A 15773-nucleotide genomic window follows, 5' to 3' on the forward strand; every position below is an offset into this window, starting at 1 on the left:
AGCTTATGTAATAAGGAGTAACTTAGGCTACTTTTATTTTAGATATTTTTGTTTTTTAATTTGCGATTTGCGAACTGAATAATAACTATTCTGTTAAATTCCACGCGGACGAAGTTTGTATTTTAACATAAATCATCAAAATTTTTCTAGAAACCCAATCCCAATTCTATTTCTAACAATGAAACCACCTTACTCTTATTTAATGATGTTATATGCTTACATCGACGGCTTGTTGAAATTAGTCCTAATTCGTTACTCTTAAAAAAATGCTTTCAAAAAGCAAAGCATACTTAGGTAGGTATCAATAATGGCTTAATTTTGTGATTCGATGTGATCGTGATTGTATCTTGTAAAATGTTAATGAGATCACGTTCTCTTAAGATCGAGTTCGCGTTCCCAGGCCATGAGGGTAATTCGATCAAATAGCCCAAAGTTAAAAGCTGGTAATAGTCACATTGTAAAATACTAAAATACAATTATAGTTAGGGTAGGGTAAGGTATTTTCCGCCGGGGCGAGGTGGCGAATGCCAAGCGGATGATAGCGTGACCCCATCTCGCCCCACCCAAGTGGATGACTGCTGACACGTGGTGGTTTTTGGTCAGTAAAAATCTGACATAGCCTCACCGGTGCCGCCGCGCTGGAAGGGTATCCATGAGGATTTTCCCCACGTTGAAAAAGGGTAAGGTATTTTAAAGCAAATCAAACGAACAGGCGTTAGGTCTAACAGGTAATGATATAAATGACTGGCTACGCCAACGGGCCAGTCGTTATATTCATTCTAGTTTCTAATTCAGAGGTGTATCCACTGAGTAGAGTGTATCACACTAATTATAGAAAAAATCTGCATATCAGTTGGATCGGTTGTTACCTAAAAGCCTGCCTGGGTTTTTAGTTGCCTACTTTATGAACGTCGTTATTGAGCAGGAAATATCTTGTTCAAAATTTTGAGCAGCCCGACTGGGGAAGTGCTTAACCTTACAGAAGATTACAGCTCAATAACGCTGCTAATGCCAAGTATTGTGTTCTTATGGGTACTAGGTGGCCAGAGCTCCGGGGAGGGTCGGGATAGGTTCGGCAACACGCTTGTCACACCAGAAACATTTCCGGGTGTTGCTGGCGTCCATAAGCTACGGTAACCGCTTATCACTATGCAAACCGGACTCGTTTATGCCACTTTGTAAAAAAAGAGAAAAACAAACATCTTATAAAAAGCTGTGATGGGTTCATTATGCTTGTTGGGTCTCAATTAAATCTCTCACACGAACTAATTACTAGGTACTCAGTAACATCCGGTACAACTCACGTTTTAGTTATAACATGGCACCTCATATCTTAAGTAACACTAAGTTTACGAGTGGCTCAGATAAAAATTAGGCGATTCGTATGAATTACATAAACTCAACGTTCTCCGATGTATCTCTTTCCGTCACGAGGCGTGTTAGTTTTAACGATTCGATTACGCAAGGTCTCTAATAAGCTATCTCTTGACGGTTTAATTTTATGTTCCTTTAAAATATCTCGTAAAGTTTCTCGTATTCATTTTGTTTTAATGAGTATTGTAAATGTCTTTTACTGGTTTTCGGTAAATGCTTTATCTAATAGGCAGCATATTATTGCATATAATTTCCTATTTTAACAGTCTCAGTAGTCTTGAGAGTTACATCTCGACAAGCCATTGCTGGATTCTCATTACAAAATATTACAGAAGTAATATCGTACACAATAAATAGTTTTACATTCGACTGGTCTAATACGGATGTTCTCATCGCTTACTCTTATCCTAAGATCTGTATTGTCTAGCAAATAATACGTATGGACCCACGACCCACTTTTTATTTGGTGTTGAAACACTAATTCTATTATTTGGTAAAATTACAAAAACCGTCTGTCATAAGTTAAACAGGTAATATGCAAGTGTTTATTACTAAATCGTATAAGACGTAACTATGTTAAAGCGATTGTTGGTTGTTTTTATGCAAGAATAAAAGATGATTTTAATACTTACACAGTTTATCGACTTAAAGTAACCAAAACAAAGAAGAAATTGGTTCCTTTACTTTCTCAGTAATAATATAATCATTTATTTTTATTGAAACACCAATGTTAAATCCTAAAATTGTACTGTTCAACATAAAACTGTAACCGTAAGAATAACAAGAATCTAATTTTGTAAACTATAATTTTGTGACTTAATTCATGTATTTGTTAGTTTTCCATTTTTAACAATGATGAGTTTCTTATTTAACGAATTATATCGATACATAATTAAACCCAGTCTGTGTAAAACGCTTCTAATAAAAGGTCAAGTAGGTATATAATAAACAATGTTATAAATTACATACTTGGTATTTAGGACTTCGTGAATATGTCGCAAGAATTTATGTAGCGATATATAAAGTTAGCATAATAGGTTTTATACGTTTATAACTAGGAATAAATTAAAAGAATTTTATAGTAACATCAGCTTTAAAATTTACTCATCAATTTTGGAATAAATTAAAAATATTTAATTTAAAATTTGCTTCAACCGGCAGCGAATTCCTCTGGTGTCGGCATGTGAGCGCGAAGTCTGGCGCACCTGTCTTTGTCTATATTAAGACTTTTACGCTTGCAAGCTATATCCTTTTCCAAGTCTCCCCGATATTTCATTAATTCAGACCTGACTGATTCGGTCTCTCTAAGTCTATTGTGCAACGATTCTGCAGTCTCCTTTATGAACTTTGCCTCAGAAATCAGAGCGTACTGGGCTTCGTCTCTACAATTTTCTACGTTTGGTCGTTCGTAGTTCCTAGCGTGTAATCTTATCATGACACATTTATTTTTTTCGTTGACTTTTCGCATAGATTCCTTTAGGTAATCTATGAGGTTTTCTATATCAGCTATTTTTTTGAGATTATCTTTTAAATTCTCTTCTAACTTCTCGCACATTGCTTCTGTAGCTTCAACTGTTTCCGCTAAAGCGCTGTCAGTTCTTTCAGCTTGCAATTTCATGTCCTGACTTCCTTTCGTGATGATCGTCATTAGATCACTCCTTAGTTTCTCAGATGCTTGCCTTACCTCTTCACAATTTTTTATGCTTTCTGAACAGTAGTGTTCCCAATACTCCAAAGTTGTTGCATTTTCTGGCCATCTAGCTACTCCTGGATGGTACAGTATTAAATTGGAATCAGGGGAAAGAGTAGCATTTCTCCTATCAACTTTTAACGTTACCATTTTATCACTCCAATCAAATTCAATGGATGATTTTGCTGCTTTATTCCTTGCCATCTGTTCTTCAACTTTTGCTAAAGTATTCATAAACACTCTTCTTATTTCACCAACAATCGCCACTTCTTTGATTAATTCTTGTTCAGCATCATCTCTGACTAAATCTGGCTCGTATCGACCAGTTCGTAATTCTAAACATTCTCTTGATATTGCTTCTGGCATCATTAAAATTCTGCAAGCTCCTTTCAAACGTGTCCTGTACTCATCTAATGTGTTTATTTCATCAGTTATAGCCTGAAGAGTTTTTTCAACCTGTTTCTTCCAGTGAGATAAATCTTTAATTCTTTTATCTAACTTCTTATTTGAATCATTCAATTTATTATCCATATTCGTAAATGCATTATCAACGTCTTTTTTTGTTTGAATTTCTAAAGCTTTAGCTTTATCAGTAGCCCGAGGAGTAAGAGTGTATTCGTTGTTCTTACGCCATTCACCAGTGGAGTATTTTGTAATGGAATACTTGTCAACTACTGGTCTTACTCCTGTTGTTCCTGCTTGAGGCGTCCAGTCTAAATGTCCAGGTGCCCATGGACCAATTGGTCCCATGCCTAGAACATCACCGCTAGTACTGTCTGTTGGTTGTGGCAAGTATCTCGGGGGCGCTCCTGGAGGGTATACTTTCGGCTCGTACGGTTTGATCATACCGGGAACATACGGGGCCGCATGGGCATCACCGTATTTAGCAGCCTTACTAACCTCTTGAACCTTATTTTCCGTCTCATTTCTACCATCTTTTGGACAAATATTTGGACAAGAATAGGGATCCGTCTTTGTGGCCATTTTTATATTAATTTAGTATGCAAGATAATATACACAAATTTATAAAAATATAAATACAATATATAAATGTTATATTAGAAGTGACATTTGAAAGTCATTTATGTAAGACGTTACCGTATAGACATATGCCAGTAATAATTATAAACTCTCCTTATGATTCAAATTATATTGCAATGTTTAGTAATTTTATTAATCAAATTAATAAGATTTATAACACTTTCTTTCAAAATGCCGTTTCTGTGATGGATTGCTAATTGATTTCTGTGATGGAATTGATTGCAATTTTTTACATAACAATAAAACGTATAGTTATAATCGACATGTTATCGTTGAGTAATTAATCAACCTGGATTTAATAATTAATTCACGTATTTCAATATTTCAGTCTAGATTTTTAAACCTAATAGAGAGGGTAGGACAGTAAAAATATCTGAACTTTGAATTTCTTTACCGAAATCGTTTGTTTACCGAGAACCTTCTAAAAGAAAAGTACACAGTTTCAACTTTGTCAACATAAATAAGTATTTAAAAATTTCATATTCATTTTATTAGCACTGCAGTATATAAATAAAATACGAATTAAATCCAATGGAAGGTCACTATTACCATTCTCGTGTTCGTTAGTTCCCACTCTCGTGGGATGTCAGATAGCGATGCCATTGTTTTTTTGTTGAAAGTAATTTTTACTGTTCTCCAGTGATTGAGTGATTCCGTGTTCCGTAATTATTCAACGGTTCATTAGGATCGCGTTATCTTGTTATATGAACTGTAACAAAATACGTATCAGAGTGGAGTATCTAGACGTATAAGAATAGACACAGATACCGAGAGCTCGACGACAGAGCCGCAATCGCTTCGTACAGGATCCCAAACAAAAGAAAAAAAAATGTTCAGTACAAAAACAAATACAAGTATTTCAGTAGTTCATATATAACAGACAAATATCATTATCATCATTACAGCCTATACAGTCCACTGCTGGACATAGGCCTCCACAAGTTCCACGCCAAAAATAGCGTGAACTCATGTGTGTTGCCCATAGTCACCACGCTGGGCAGGCGGGTTGGTGACCGCAGTACTGGCTTTATCGTACCGAAGACGCTGCTGCCCGTCTTCGGCCTGTGTATTTCAAAGCCAGCAGTTAGCTGGTTATCCCGCCATCGGTCGGCTTCTTAAGTTCCAAGGTGGTTCTGGAACCTTGTTATCCCTTAGTCGCCTCTTACGACACCCACAGGAAGAGAGGGGGTGGCTAAATTCTTTAGTGCCGTAGCCACACAGCACACACAAATATATTTATAACATTTTAAATGAAAATAAAATCAATAAAAAGTCCACCTATTAATTTCTTTTGAAAAATATTTAAATTTTTTTAGAAAACTTATTGACTGTATCAAAATTGTATAGTTTGCAAAATGCTTTTGGACGGAATTATCTGCATTCGGCCCCCGCGTGTTTAACACTAAATTTTACTAATTTTAATCTACAATCTCCATTCTCTTCTGCGCCAGTCAGTAGCAGCTACAACTCTATTATTTAAAAACGATATCTGAGTATTCGATACAATTTGTAAACGTAGCAAGTACAGGGCCTCTTATAAATTATTTTAATAAATTTTTGTGTCATTAATTTAGATTTTTCATTATATTATTTGAAATGAAGATAGTAGATATAAAATTCTCGTGTCGCGGTGTTTGTAGTTTAACTCCTCCGAAACGGCCTGAACGATTCTCATGAAATTTTGTGTGTATATTAGATAGGTCTGAGAATTGAACAACATCTATTTTTCATACCCCGAAGTTATAGGGGGGGGGGGGATTAAGGGGTTTAATAACATATATGGCAAAACAACGTTTGCGGGGTCAGCTAGTATCATATATAAGTATTATTTCTACGTATCAGTCGGTTCTACCTGCTTGTGCATTAGTTGTTTACCGTAGGAACAGATGACCGTATGTGTACTTACCTATGTTATAGATATTTATTATTTCTCAGTAATTCTTAACGAAATAGCGATAAAGTTCACAATCAACAAACAACCAAGTCAGAAAGCTGAAAAGCCCCAGCCATTCTTTACACGCGGTCTACCTTGAAACCTACGAGTAGGATACGTACCATCCATGTAGGTATTATTTCTACGTATCAGTCGGTTCTACCTGCTTGTGCATTAGTTGTTTACCGTAGGAACAGATGACCGTATGTGTACTTACCTATGTTATAGATATTTATTATTTCTCAGTAATTCTTAACGAAATAGCGATAAAGTTCACAATCAACAAACAACCAAGTCAGAAAGCTGAAAAGCCCCAGCCATTCTTTACACGCGGTCTACCTTGAAACCTACGAGTAGGATACGTACCATCCATGTAGCGAGTATTTACGCTAGCCCTCGCTCTGTAAGTCTAACACATTATTATTCTAAATAATAATTGTGTTTGCTCGCAAACGAAAAAAATCGACTTCAATTACATCGACGAGTAATACAACGTTGATCGACGAAAAAATAGTCAAGTCACTACGCGTTATCAAAGATTACTCAAAAAGTAGTTATTAGATCTCGATAAAATTTATATGTGACCACATGATAAACATCAGCTTTCGATTAATTTAAAAATTATCAAAATATATTAAAAAAAAACAACAGTATGGAGGCCAAAAAAGACTCAGACCCTCAATACCTACTTCGAGCGGGAATCGAACCCGCCGGTTTCAAGACAACTATATACTTGCGCCATACCAGAACGTATATAAACAGGTTACGATATATCCAATATTCCTATTATATAACAATATTTTTTTTTTACATTTACATAAATCAAAACAGAATCATAAAATTATTACTTCCAGTAATCTTGCACAATCGGTTAACTGTTTATAAGACAGTAAATAGTGAAAGGTGATTACTGTAAGAAGTACGTCTCACTGACGATGAGGCGTAGACAATAATAACTTTACTTTTGATATTTGTAGTGTGACAAATTTATTATAATAATATAAGTTCATTAAAGCAAATTTGGGAACAAATAGTACTTGTGATAATAATATCGTTAAAATGAAATTGGTTTAGTAACCAGCTAATTCAGAAGCAGATGGATAATGAGAGCGCACCATACCACATCTGTCTCGATCAATGTTTAAAGTTTTCCTCTTAGACGCTATATCTCTTTCTAAAACGATTCTCTTCTCTAAGAGATCCTGTCTCACTCTCTCTGCATTGTTTAGTTGACCGAGTAAAGATGTTACAGTTTCATGAATCTTTTTCACTTCCTCAATCAAACCTAAGTGAGGTTGGTCTCGAACGCTCTCACCATGAGGCCTCCAATTGTTTCTATTATCGAGTCTAGTTTGAGCTAATTTCATAGCGGCGTCCATTTTCCTAATAGAATCCTGTAAATTGGCTATCAAGGATTCCATATCTGCTATTCTCTGTAGAGTATCGCGAAGTGTCTGTTCCAACTTGGTGCAGAGCTCTTGAGTTATTGCGACCGTTTCTGCCAATGCTATGTCGGTTCGGTCGGCTTGATTCCGTAACTTTCGACCTCCACTCACTAAAATAGCATTGAGGCTTCCCCGCAAGTCAGCTGATTTCTGTCGAGCTGCTTCGCAATTTTGTACTGTCTCTCTACAAAAATATTCCCAGTATTCTAAGGGTGCTGTATTCTCACCAAAACGTGTCGATCCTGGTTTGAACATAATTGTGTTAGATTTAGTGTTAAGACTTAAGTTAATACTCTCCGTGTTGTAAGCCATAGTTTTATCGCACCAATCGTATTCTATTCTATGTTTTGCTGCCTTGTTAATAGCCATTTGCTCTTCGATTTGATTGAGAGTGTTCTTTAATGTTGAACGAACTTCACTAACCAGGTTCATTTCCTTGATAAGTTCTTGCTCTGCCAAGTCTGCTACTAGGTCCGGCTGAAATCTATTTGAACGAAGATCTAAACATTCTTTTGATATTGATTCTGGTAACATAAGTACTCTAGAAGCGCCTTTTAAACGTTGTCGTTCTATTTCCAGAAGTTCGACTTCTTCGGTAATCGCTTTGCAAGCTCGTTCAACTTCAACTTTCCATCTAAATATATCTTTTGCCTTCTGTCGTAATCTCTTGAAGTTTTCATTTTGTTGTTTATCGATGTTACCAAATGCCTGCATCATAGATGTTTTAGCGTTGTACTCTACAATATTTGATTCAGTTATAATTTCAGGATCGAGAACATTTTCATTGTGTTTTCTCCATTCGTTCAGAGAGTATCGACTAATGCTGTACTTATTAACTGCCGGTCTAGTTCCAGTCATTTTCCCGAGAGGTGTCCAATCAACTTTGCCATCAGGACCAGGTTTAAGATTAGGAAGATACTCTTCTGTAGTAACAGGACGTGAACTAGGTTCTTGTTCTTCGGCTACATGGCTATGGATGTCAGCTGTTTCGAGCTCTTTCGTTTTACTTTCCTCTAAAGCTTTTATTTCTTCTTTAGCTTGCTCTGGAGATTTGGCTGCTTTTTTAAAAGCACCGATATCAGTGCACACTTTTGGACACTTATCTTTTTCGGGAAAAGAAGTCATGTTATATATCTACTAGGCAAATGAATAAAATAAATATTTATAGAAAAAATATAAACTAACAATTGTCAACTGATAATGAAATATTAATTGTCATTCATACGACAATTTAAAGTGAAGAAAAGAGTTATTACTATGTTACGTCAAACTATACAAATACAATAATATACTAATGCAATTGGTTTTATGATACTGTAGACATGTAATATATATTTTGGAGATTTCTTTAAAAAAAGTTAAACAAAATAGTATCGCCTAAAGTTATTTTTTTTTTTTGCTACGACAAACGCCACTAAGAAAATTATAACACATCTTTTAAGTTAGCCAAAGTACTTTTATGTCTTTTTATTTACGGAGACCACAAGGTCTCCGTACCCGAAATATTTTATAATCAATTTTAATCGACACCTCCAAGAATTTTCAAAGCTAACTCTAGCTATATTTACATTTTATGTAAGATGAAAATTCTAAATAAAAAAAAAATATAGACAATTGCTACATGATACTTTAATACATTACAGACATTTAAATTTATAGTTGTTAGATAGAAACATAATACTAAAGTATTTATATGTCGTTGTCCACTAAATAAAGAAAATACCTAACTACTACTATACTAATAAGGGGCCGATATCACACACTAGCTTATTTTGTAGCATTAGTGTCACACCCATTTATATTCACCTACCTGCCGTCGGTGAAAACTTGCAATTTACTACATCCGACGTTTATCCAGTTACGTATATTTAGTTTGTTGTTATTCCTACAATCGTTTGACTACTTTCTATATGATTACAATTTTCTGCTCTCGTTTTCACTTCGAGCTTAATTGTTTAAGAAATTATTGTAATTATGATATTATGGTCATAAATTTAAATCGAGGTAAGAAAAGTACAGAGAGAGATATTCCATGGTCAACTCCTAAGTGTTTGAACAATTTTTAACAGACCGTGAGTCTTCCTGACGTAAGATTCTACCACCAATTCTATTACCGCTAATTCTGAAACGATATCTTAAGTTTGTATTTAACGGATCTCAGCAGGATGAAATCATATTTCGAGATTACGAAAACACACAACACAAACACAAACAGGCCAGAACACAGACCAACATCTATTTGTTCTGCACAGACATTACATGTTCACAGCATCGTCATCAACTTGATATATTTCGGAACAGACACACATCAATAAAAGTAAGGTTGATTAATAAAGGAACTTTTTTAATTTTTCCTATACATTCTTAATCTGGAATATTCTGTTTACAGTTTTGTCATGAATGACTCTTAAATAATTTCAATATAAAGCTAATTAATAATAGCATATTATTAAGACGTTACCTTAATTTCCAAATGTGTATTTAATGTTTTAGATCATTGCAACAAAGCAATCGAACGAACATTAGCCTAATTTAATTAATATTAAATTAATAAAAATCATCGTTAGCTTCGACGAATAATTTTAAAATGAAAGGAACTTACGTAAGCTTCGTTGATTATTTTTTAACGATAATTTTACAGAGTATCTGTTTTTGTTATTTTGCCATAAGTTATAATAATAATAATAACTTTATTTGCAAAACTTACGTTACTTATATTGCGTGATTTTTATGTTCGAATAAATTTTACTATAGTTTCTCCTTTTGTAATTGACGCCTTTTTTTTACAAGAGCTGGCGCTGTATGTCCTAGTCAAATTGATAATAACATCAATTATAACAAAACACTATAAAGTTGCAAATTATCGTAAATCATTAATATTTGTTTTCAGTATATTATGAACATTTTAGATAGATCAATTTCTTGTCTATTCTCTCATTCAACGTGACATTCAACATCCATACTATTTCGGCTGTAGTTTATGTAATTTATCATTCATAGGACTGTATAAAAACTAGGTCATGATTCGAAACTGACATACGACACTTTTTCGTATTACGACTTCTTTTAATGTCAAAAAACACCGGAATTAGTACGGTCGAAAAAGCAAACCCATTTTTAATTATAATAATTAATGTACAAATAAAAATAAAGGTCTCTTTAAATATAAAATTAATAAAAAATACCATATTGTTTTTTTTAATCACTCCTCAGTCATGCTAGATTAAAAATAAATCAAAGAAACAAAAAGGTATTACGTTACACAACAATACGAATGAGGATATTAAATAACGACTGTATAATGTTACTGGCATCATAATTTATTATGAATTATTATTACTGTAAAAAAGTTATTTACATAAATAAAATAATAAATTTCACAACTATGGATCTAACAAGCATATTTTTGTGGCTTCTTACAATTAAAAAAAAAAAGATTAATTAAAAAGTAAAATTTGTGTTTAATGTTTTATCATTAGTGGAGCCAATTTGACAAAAATAATCTTGCTAATGTTACGTCATGGAATAAAATTATATAGGAGTTGTTCTAACAGTTAATGTTTTAAAAACGATTATAAATACATTTAAGGCCAATCTGTGTAATCCTATTTTGGCTTAGGTTACTGTCAAAATAATAGATTGTCGAGAAAATAAATTGAAAATAAATCTTACTAATGTAGTATTTTTTATGATTTTAACTTAAATTATAATATTAAATTTCAATCTATGACTGCTTATTATACAACATTCGTTCTGACAGATTCATCTTCATCGAAGTGGAATTATTGAGACATGACATCTCTACAATGTAGTTTCATTGGTGTTGCTGTCTAAAATAACCTATAAAATAGGAGATTTATTGCACAAAGCCTATTTATATACTATAACCAATAATGGAGTGTAAAAGTTAAGCGTTTTATGTAAACAGAATTATGTTATGTAAATTTTTGTTATACATATGCAAAGAAAGTTAATGTTTTATTCCGACTTTCGCTTTCCGGAAACACTAAAATCGTCACGAAAATCGTGATCTTTTCATACATTTTATATCATTATTGTTCTTTCTTGCACCTAAGTTTGGGAAAGTGATAATTGTACTATTTCAATTAGAGTTATACTATAATTTAAGGAGTATATATAATGTATAGTCAAAAAAGTGTGTGTATATTTATGTACGCACGTAAGAAGTTATACTTCATTGACTGGCTAACTTCTGGGTGTCAGTTTTTTTCGTGACAGTGTGCGCGCATCGTAAAAAATTACGCTTATAATTTTTCTCTAACGCGCCAAAAGCAGTATAACTTCAACAACAGACTATTAAATTAATGCAAAATTTAAAAATTCTCTACCTATTATAATAAATTACTTTTTCGGGGTGTGAAGCGTTTATTTATTTATAACTTCTTTCTTTCGGATTTTACAATCCCGACGTTTCGGATACTTTACAGTAATCGAATATATGTTCACGGGAGGAATTCTTTACCTTTTTTTGTGTTTTTCCTTTTATTTTATTTTTTCACGTTTGTTAATTTAAATTTTAAACGGATGGATGGTCGTAATTGGCCTTTTTGATTGTATTTCATTCTAGTTTGTTTTATAATTTTTTCTGTGCTGTGTACCATCCCTTATAAGTAAATAAATAAATAAACATTTCCTTTGTGTTATCTTGACAGTAGTTTATTGTTTAATCATAAAAGCCTAATGTTTCCTTAAGTAAATTATTAGCGTTTATGTTTTTTTATTAGTTTCAAACAATCCAATCTATAGGCCACCCGAATCTTCGTCTATTCCCATCACTCATATAATTTTTGCCACCACCTTGGAACCATAGATCAAGTAAAAAGAATAGATAACGCACTTAGAACAAAAAAGTGAAGCCACTTTTTTAAATATGTGTGAGTGAGTGAAGTGTTGACACTTTTTAAAAAAAGTCCCTGAAAATTATATTAAATGGGATTAAACACAATTAATTTAATATAGGTAAAATGGGTATGCGAAAATAAAAATCTGTTTATAGTTTTAAATATATTTACTCCTTTTTTGCTTCAAATTGTTAAATAAATCTATTGCAGCCATGTTTTGATTTAATGAATTATATAAATCTGTGTCAATGAAAATTGCGTTTTTAAGTAATTGATGATTCCTCTGAAGGGCAAGTTCCTGTTTTAAAGACGTCTAACTCTTTGCTGTAATGATTTAATTTTTTTAATTTTTTTTTTTAAATAAAGTTCCTGATTTTTAACTTTTCTCTTAGTTTATGTTTTCTAGGTGTATCAGATTGAATATTGGTTAACGACTAATTTAAGACTCATCCGGTAGGTCCTAGAACAAAAAATTCAACACTAAAATACCTAGTAGTAAGTAGTAGTATATACGTGATGGTACTCTGCGAAGTCCACGTTTTGTACCGTACATGTCAGCTTTATCAAAATGGTTTGAACAAACCACACTAGATGAGGATGGCTGTCGTTGTAGTTCATTTCAGCTCAGTCGCACAGCAGCTACCTATTCTATCTATCTCCTATTAAAATATTCGTTCGAAACCTAAAATCATGATATTTAGTAGTAAAATATGAGTAGTTAATTCACAAATTTAAACAGACACAAACGAATTAAAAATTCATATTGACTTCAATTTAGGTAAAACATAAAATCACACGATAAAAAAAAAAACAATAATGATGTCCACTTTCTACTTCATTAATTTTCTATGATTGCCTACAATTTACTTACCCGCATTTTGGGCTAATGGAAATAAGAATTACTGGTAACACTCCCTTGGTACGTCATTTCGGGGCATAGAAATTATAAGTTCCGAATAACCTCAATATTATTTTGGAATAACAAAAAATATAAAGTTTTGTATGTACTTACGTGTGAAACGATATTTCTTCAGACTTTTTGTTCACTTTGGTATTGTTTTTGCACCATTTAATTACAAAAGAACGGCATTTTATAGGCAAAGTTACTGTACGAAGCCTCGTGAGATACTAACGAAAATGAGCGTAGTTTGATGCATATGTGTGCGTGAGCGCGTGTGTTTACTTGAAGGGGCCGAGTTTTGTGGCTTCACTAACAACAAAGGCCGCGCATTATCTACTTTTTTTTACTTCATCTATGCTTGGAACTTAAAAAGCCGACCGATGGCGGGATAACCATCCAACCAGCCAGCAGCTTTGAAATACACAGACCGAAGACGGGCAGCAACGTCTTCGGTGCAACAAATGATTAGTGGTGATTACAGGCAACACACATGAGTTCTCGCCATTTTTGGCGCAAACTTGTGGAGGCCTATGTCCAGCTCAGTACTGCGTAGGCATATGTGTGTGTGTGTGTGTGTGTGCGCGTGTGCGTATGCGTGTGTGTGTGTGTGTTTGTGTGTGCGTGTGCGTGTGTGCGTGTGCGTGCGCGTGTGGGCGTATGTGCGTGTTTGTGTGTGTGTGTGTGTGTGTGAGAGAGAGAGAGTGTGTGAGAGTGTGTTAGTATGATGTAGCCTTTGTTATTAGTTCCACACTACCTCTATATTCATTACAAATGGCCATGATGTATGACAGTGAAAGCGAAATAGATGTTGTTGTTGTTGTTATTGTTGTTGTTAGACATGGGCTGTTTTCCGCAACTCGACGTCTTTTTGCGCCTATTTTGCGTGACTGGCTGTGGACACTATTCATGCCAGCCTAGCTCCTTAAGGAAGCCTAGCAGACCCTTCACGTTGCCGACGACTTCCTGGAGCGACCTCGGTGTCCCGAGGTATAGCGAAATAGATAATCTACTTTCGCATTTACGATACTATTATTATTGATTTAATTACATAGTAAATTAAGCCTCACGACCATCGCATATTTTAACTATTTTGTAACTTGTATTTTATGCGAAAGTGACACTATAGGTCAAACTGCAGGCGTATTGTAATGTCAAGGCCGGATTTTTTATAATAAATTCTAGTTTATATTGATTCACAGTTATTGGTTAGTTTTTGGTATGAATAACATTTTAATATAATGCATTTATATTATACAGTTTAATTTATTTGTTTTAATGCAATTTTCCACTTAATAATGGTTAATAGTTTAGACAATATAACATCAGTCTGGCTGACTTAATCAGAGCAATAACTTTAGTTCGGACGACATCGTTCGTCTAGTACCTACCTACTTGTGTGTACAGCTATGGTTTAAATTCTTAAATCATCTAAATTTTGGATATTTCTTCCTCAACTTTTTTTAGGGTCTTAACAAATCTTTTACTACCGAATTTTTTTTCGTATCAAATCAGAGATTAATTTAATCAAGTACTTTCAAATAGTCTATACAAATAAATAAAATTGGAGTTGGGCTTCTTAGTGACACAAACAAAAAACAACTAGGTATCTATACAAATAAATAAAATTGGAGTATCTGTTTGTAATATTAAAATAACCGCTTTTTACTGAATTCATATGTATACACGGTACATATACCAAAAGAATATTTTTTTAACATTTTTGTCTGTCTGTCTGTTTGTTCCGGCTAATCTCTGAAACGGCTGGATTTGACGGGGCTTTCACTGGCAGATAGCTGATGTTATGATAGTAACTTAGACTACTCTTATTTTAGATTTTATTTTATTTTATAGCTCTGCGAACTGAACAATAACTATTTTGTTGGATTCTACGTGGACGAAGTTGCGGGCACAGCTAGTTACTTAATAAAGTACGAGCAATGTGTGTATTTTCACATTTGGATTGTAGATTCGCCTAAAAAAAAAAAACATTGCAAGAAGTTCAATAATTTTTTTGAAAATCTGTTTTATATTTTAACCCAGAAATCTAATTTATGTATTGTTTTCTTCTGTTCCACCAAAACTTCCTTACATAGTTGTGAACCAGTTGTTTGTTACTTTCACTGTACCGTTTGAACTTTACATTTTAATACTATGTACCTACAATCTTGTTTATCACATTTTCAAAATTAGTGTGTCATTATTACATTAATATCGTATTTGCTTGGGGTTATTATTGAATACATTCTATGATTTACTGTAATATAACAGCTAAAATATCCACTGCAAGGCCGCTATTCCTATGAATAAATTATAATAATCTTTGTAGCTAAATAGTTACGTCACGCCGATTAACAGTAGATTAGTGGATGTCGCGGATGTTTTTTGCGAAACACAGAGGTTTCTTCATATTTTTATCCTTCACAGTAGTATGTGACAAATTTCAAAAACAAATAATAGGCTTAGAAAACACCACGATTTACGTGTTCAATTCTATTTCAAGTCGGCTTTAATTCTTTGTTAGAAGACT

The 15773-nt window shown here is 33.6% G+C and overlaps 2 protein-coding genes across 2 annotated transcripts in view; both read right to left on the reverse strand.

Annotated features, from left to right (window-relative positions):
* Window positions 1–15773, reverse strand: part of LOC123664772 (LHFPL tetraspan subfamily member 3 protein) — a 46639-nt gene that overhangs the window by 18368 nt on the left and 12498 nt on the right. The window lies entirely within an intron of this gene.
* LOC123664767 (tektin-4) lies at window positions 7009–8608 on the reverse strand. The gene has a single exon (XM_045599247.1). The coding sequence runs from the start codon at window positions 8606–8608 to the stop codon at window positions 7109–7111; it is 1500 nt and encodes a 499-aa protein (XP_045455203.1). The 3' UTR covers window positions 7009–7108.

The sequence above is a fragment of the Melitaea cinxia genome, chromosome 22, assembly GCF_905220565.1.
Source record: "Melitaea cinxia chromosome 22, ilMelCinx1.1, whole genome shotgun sequence".
NCBI lineage: Eukaryota > Metazoa > Arthropoda > Insecta > Lepidoptera > Nymphalidae > Melitaea > Melitaea cinxia.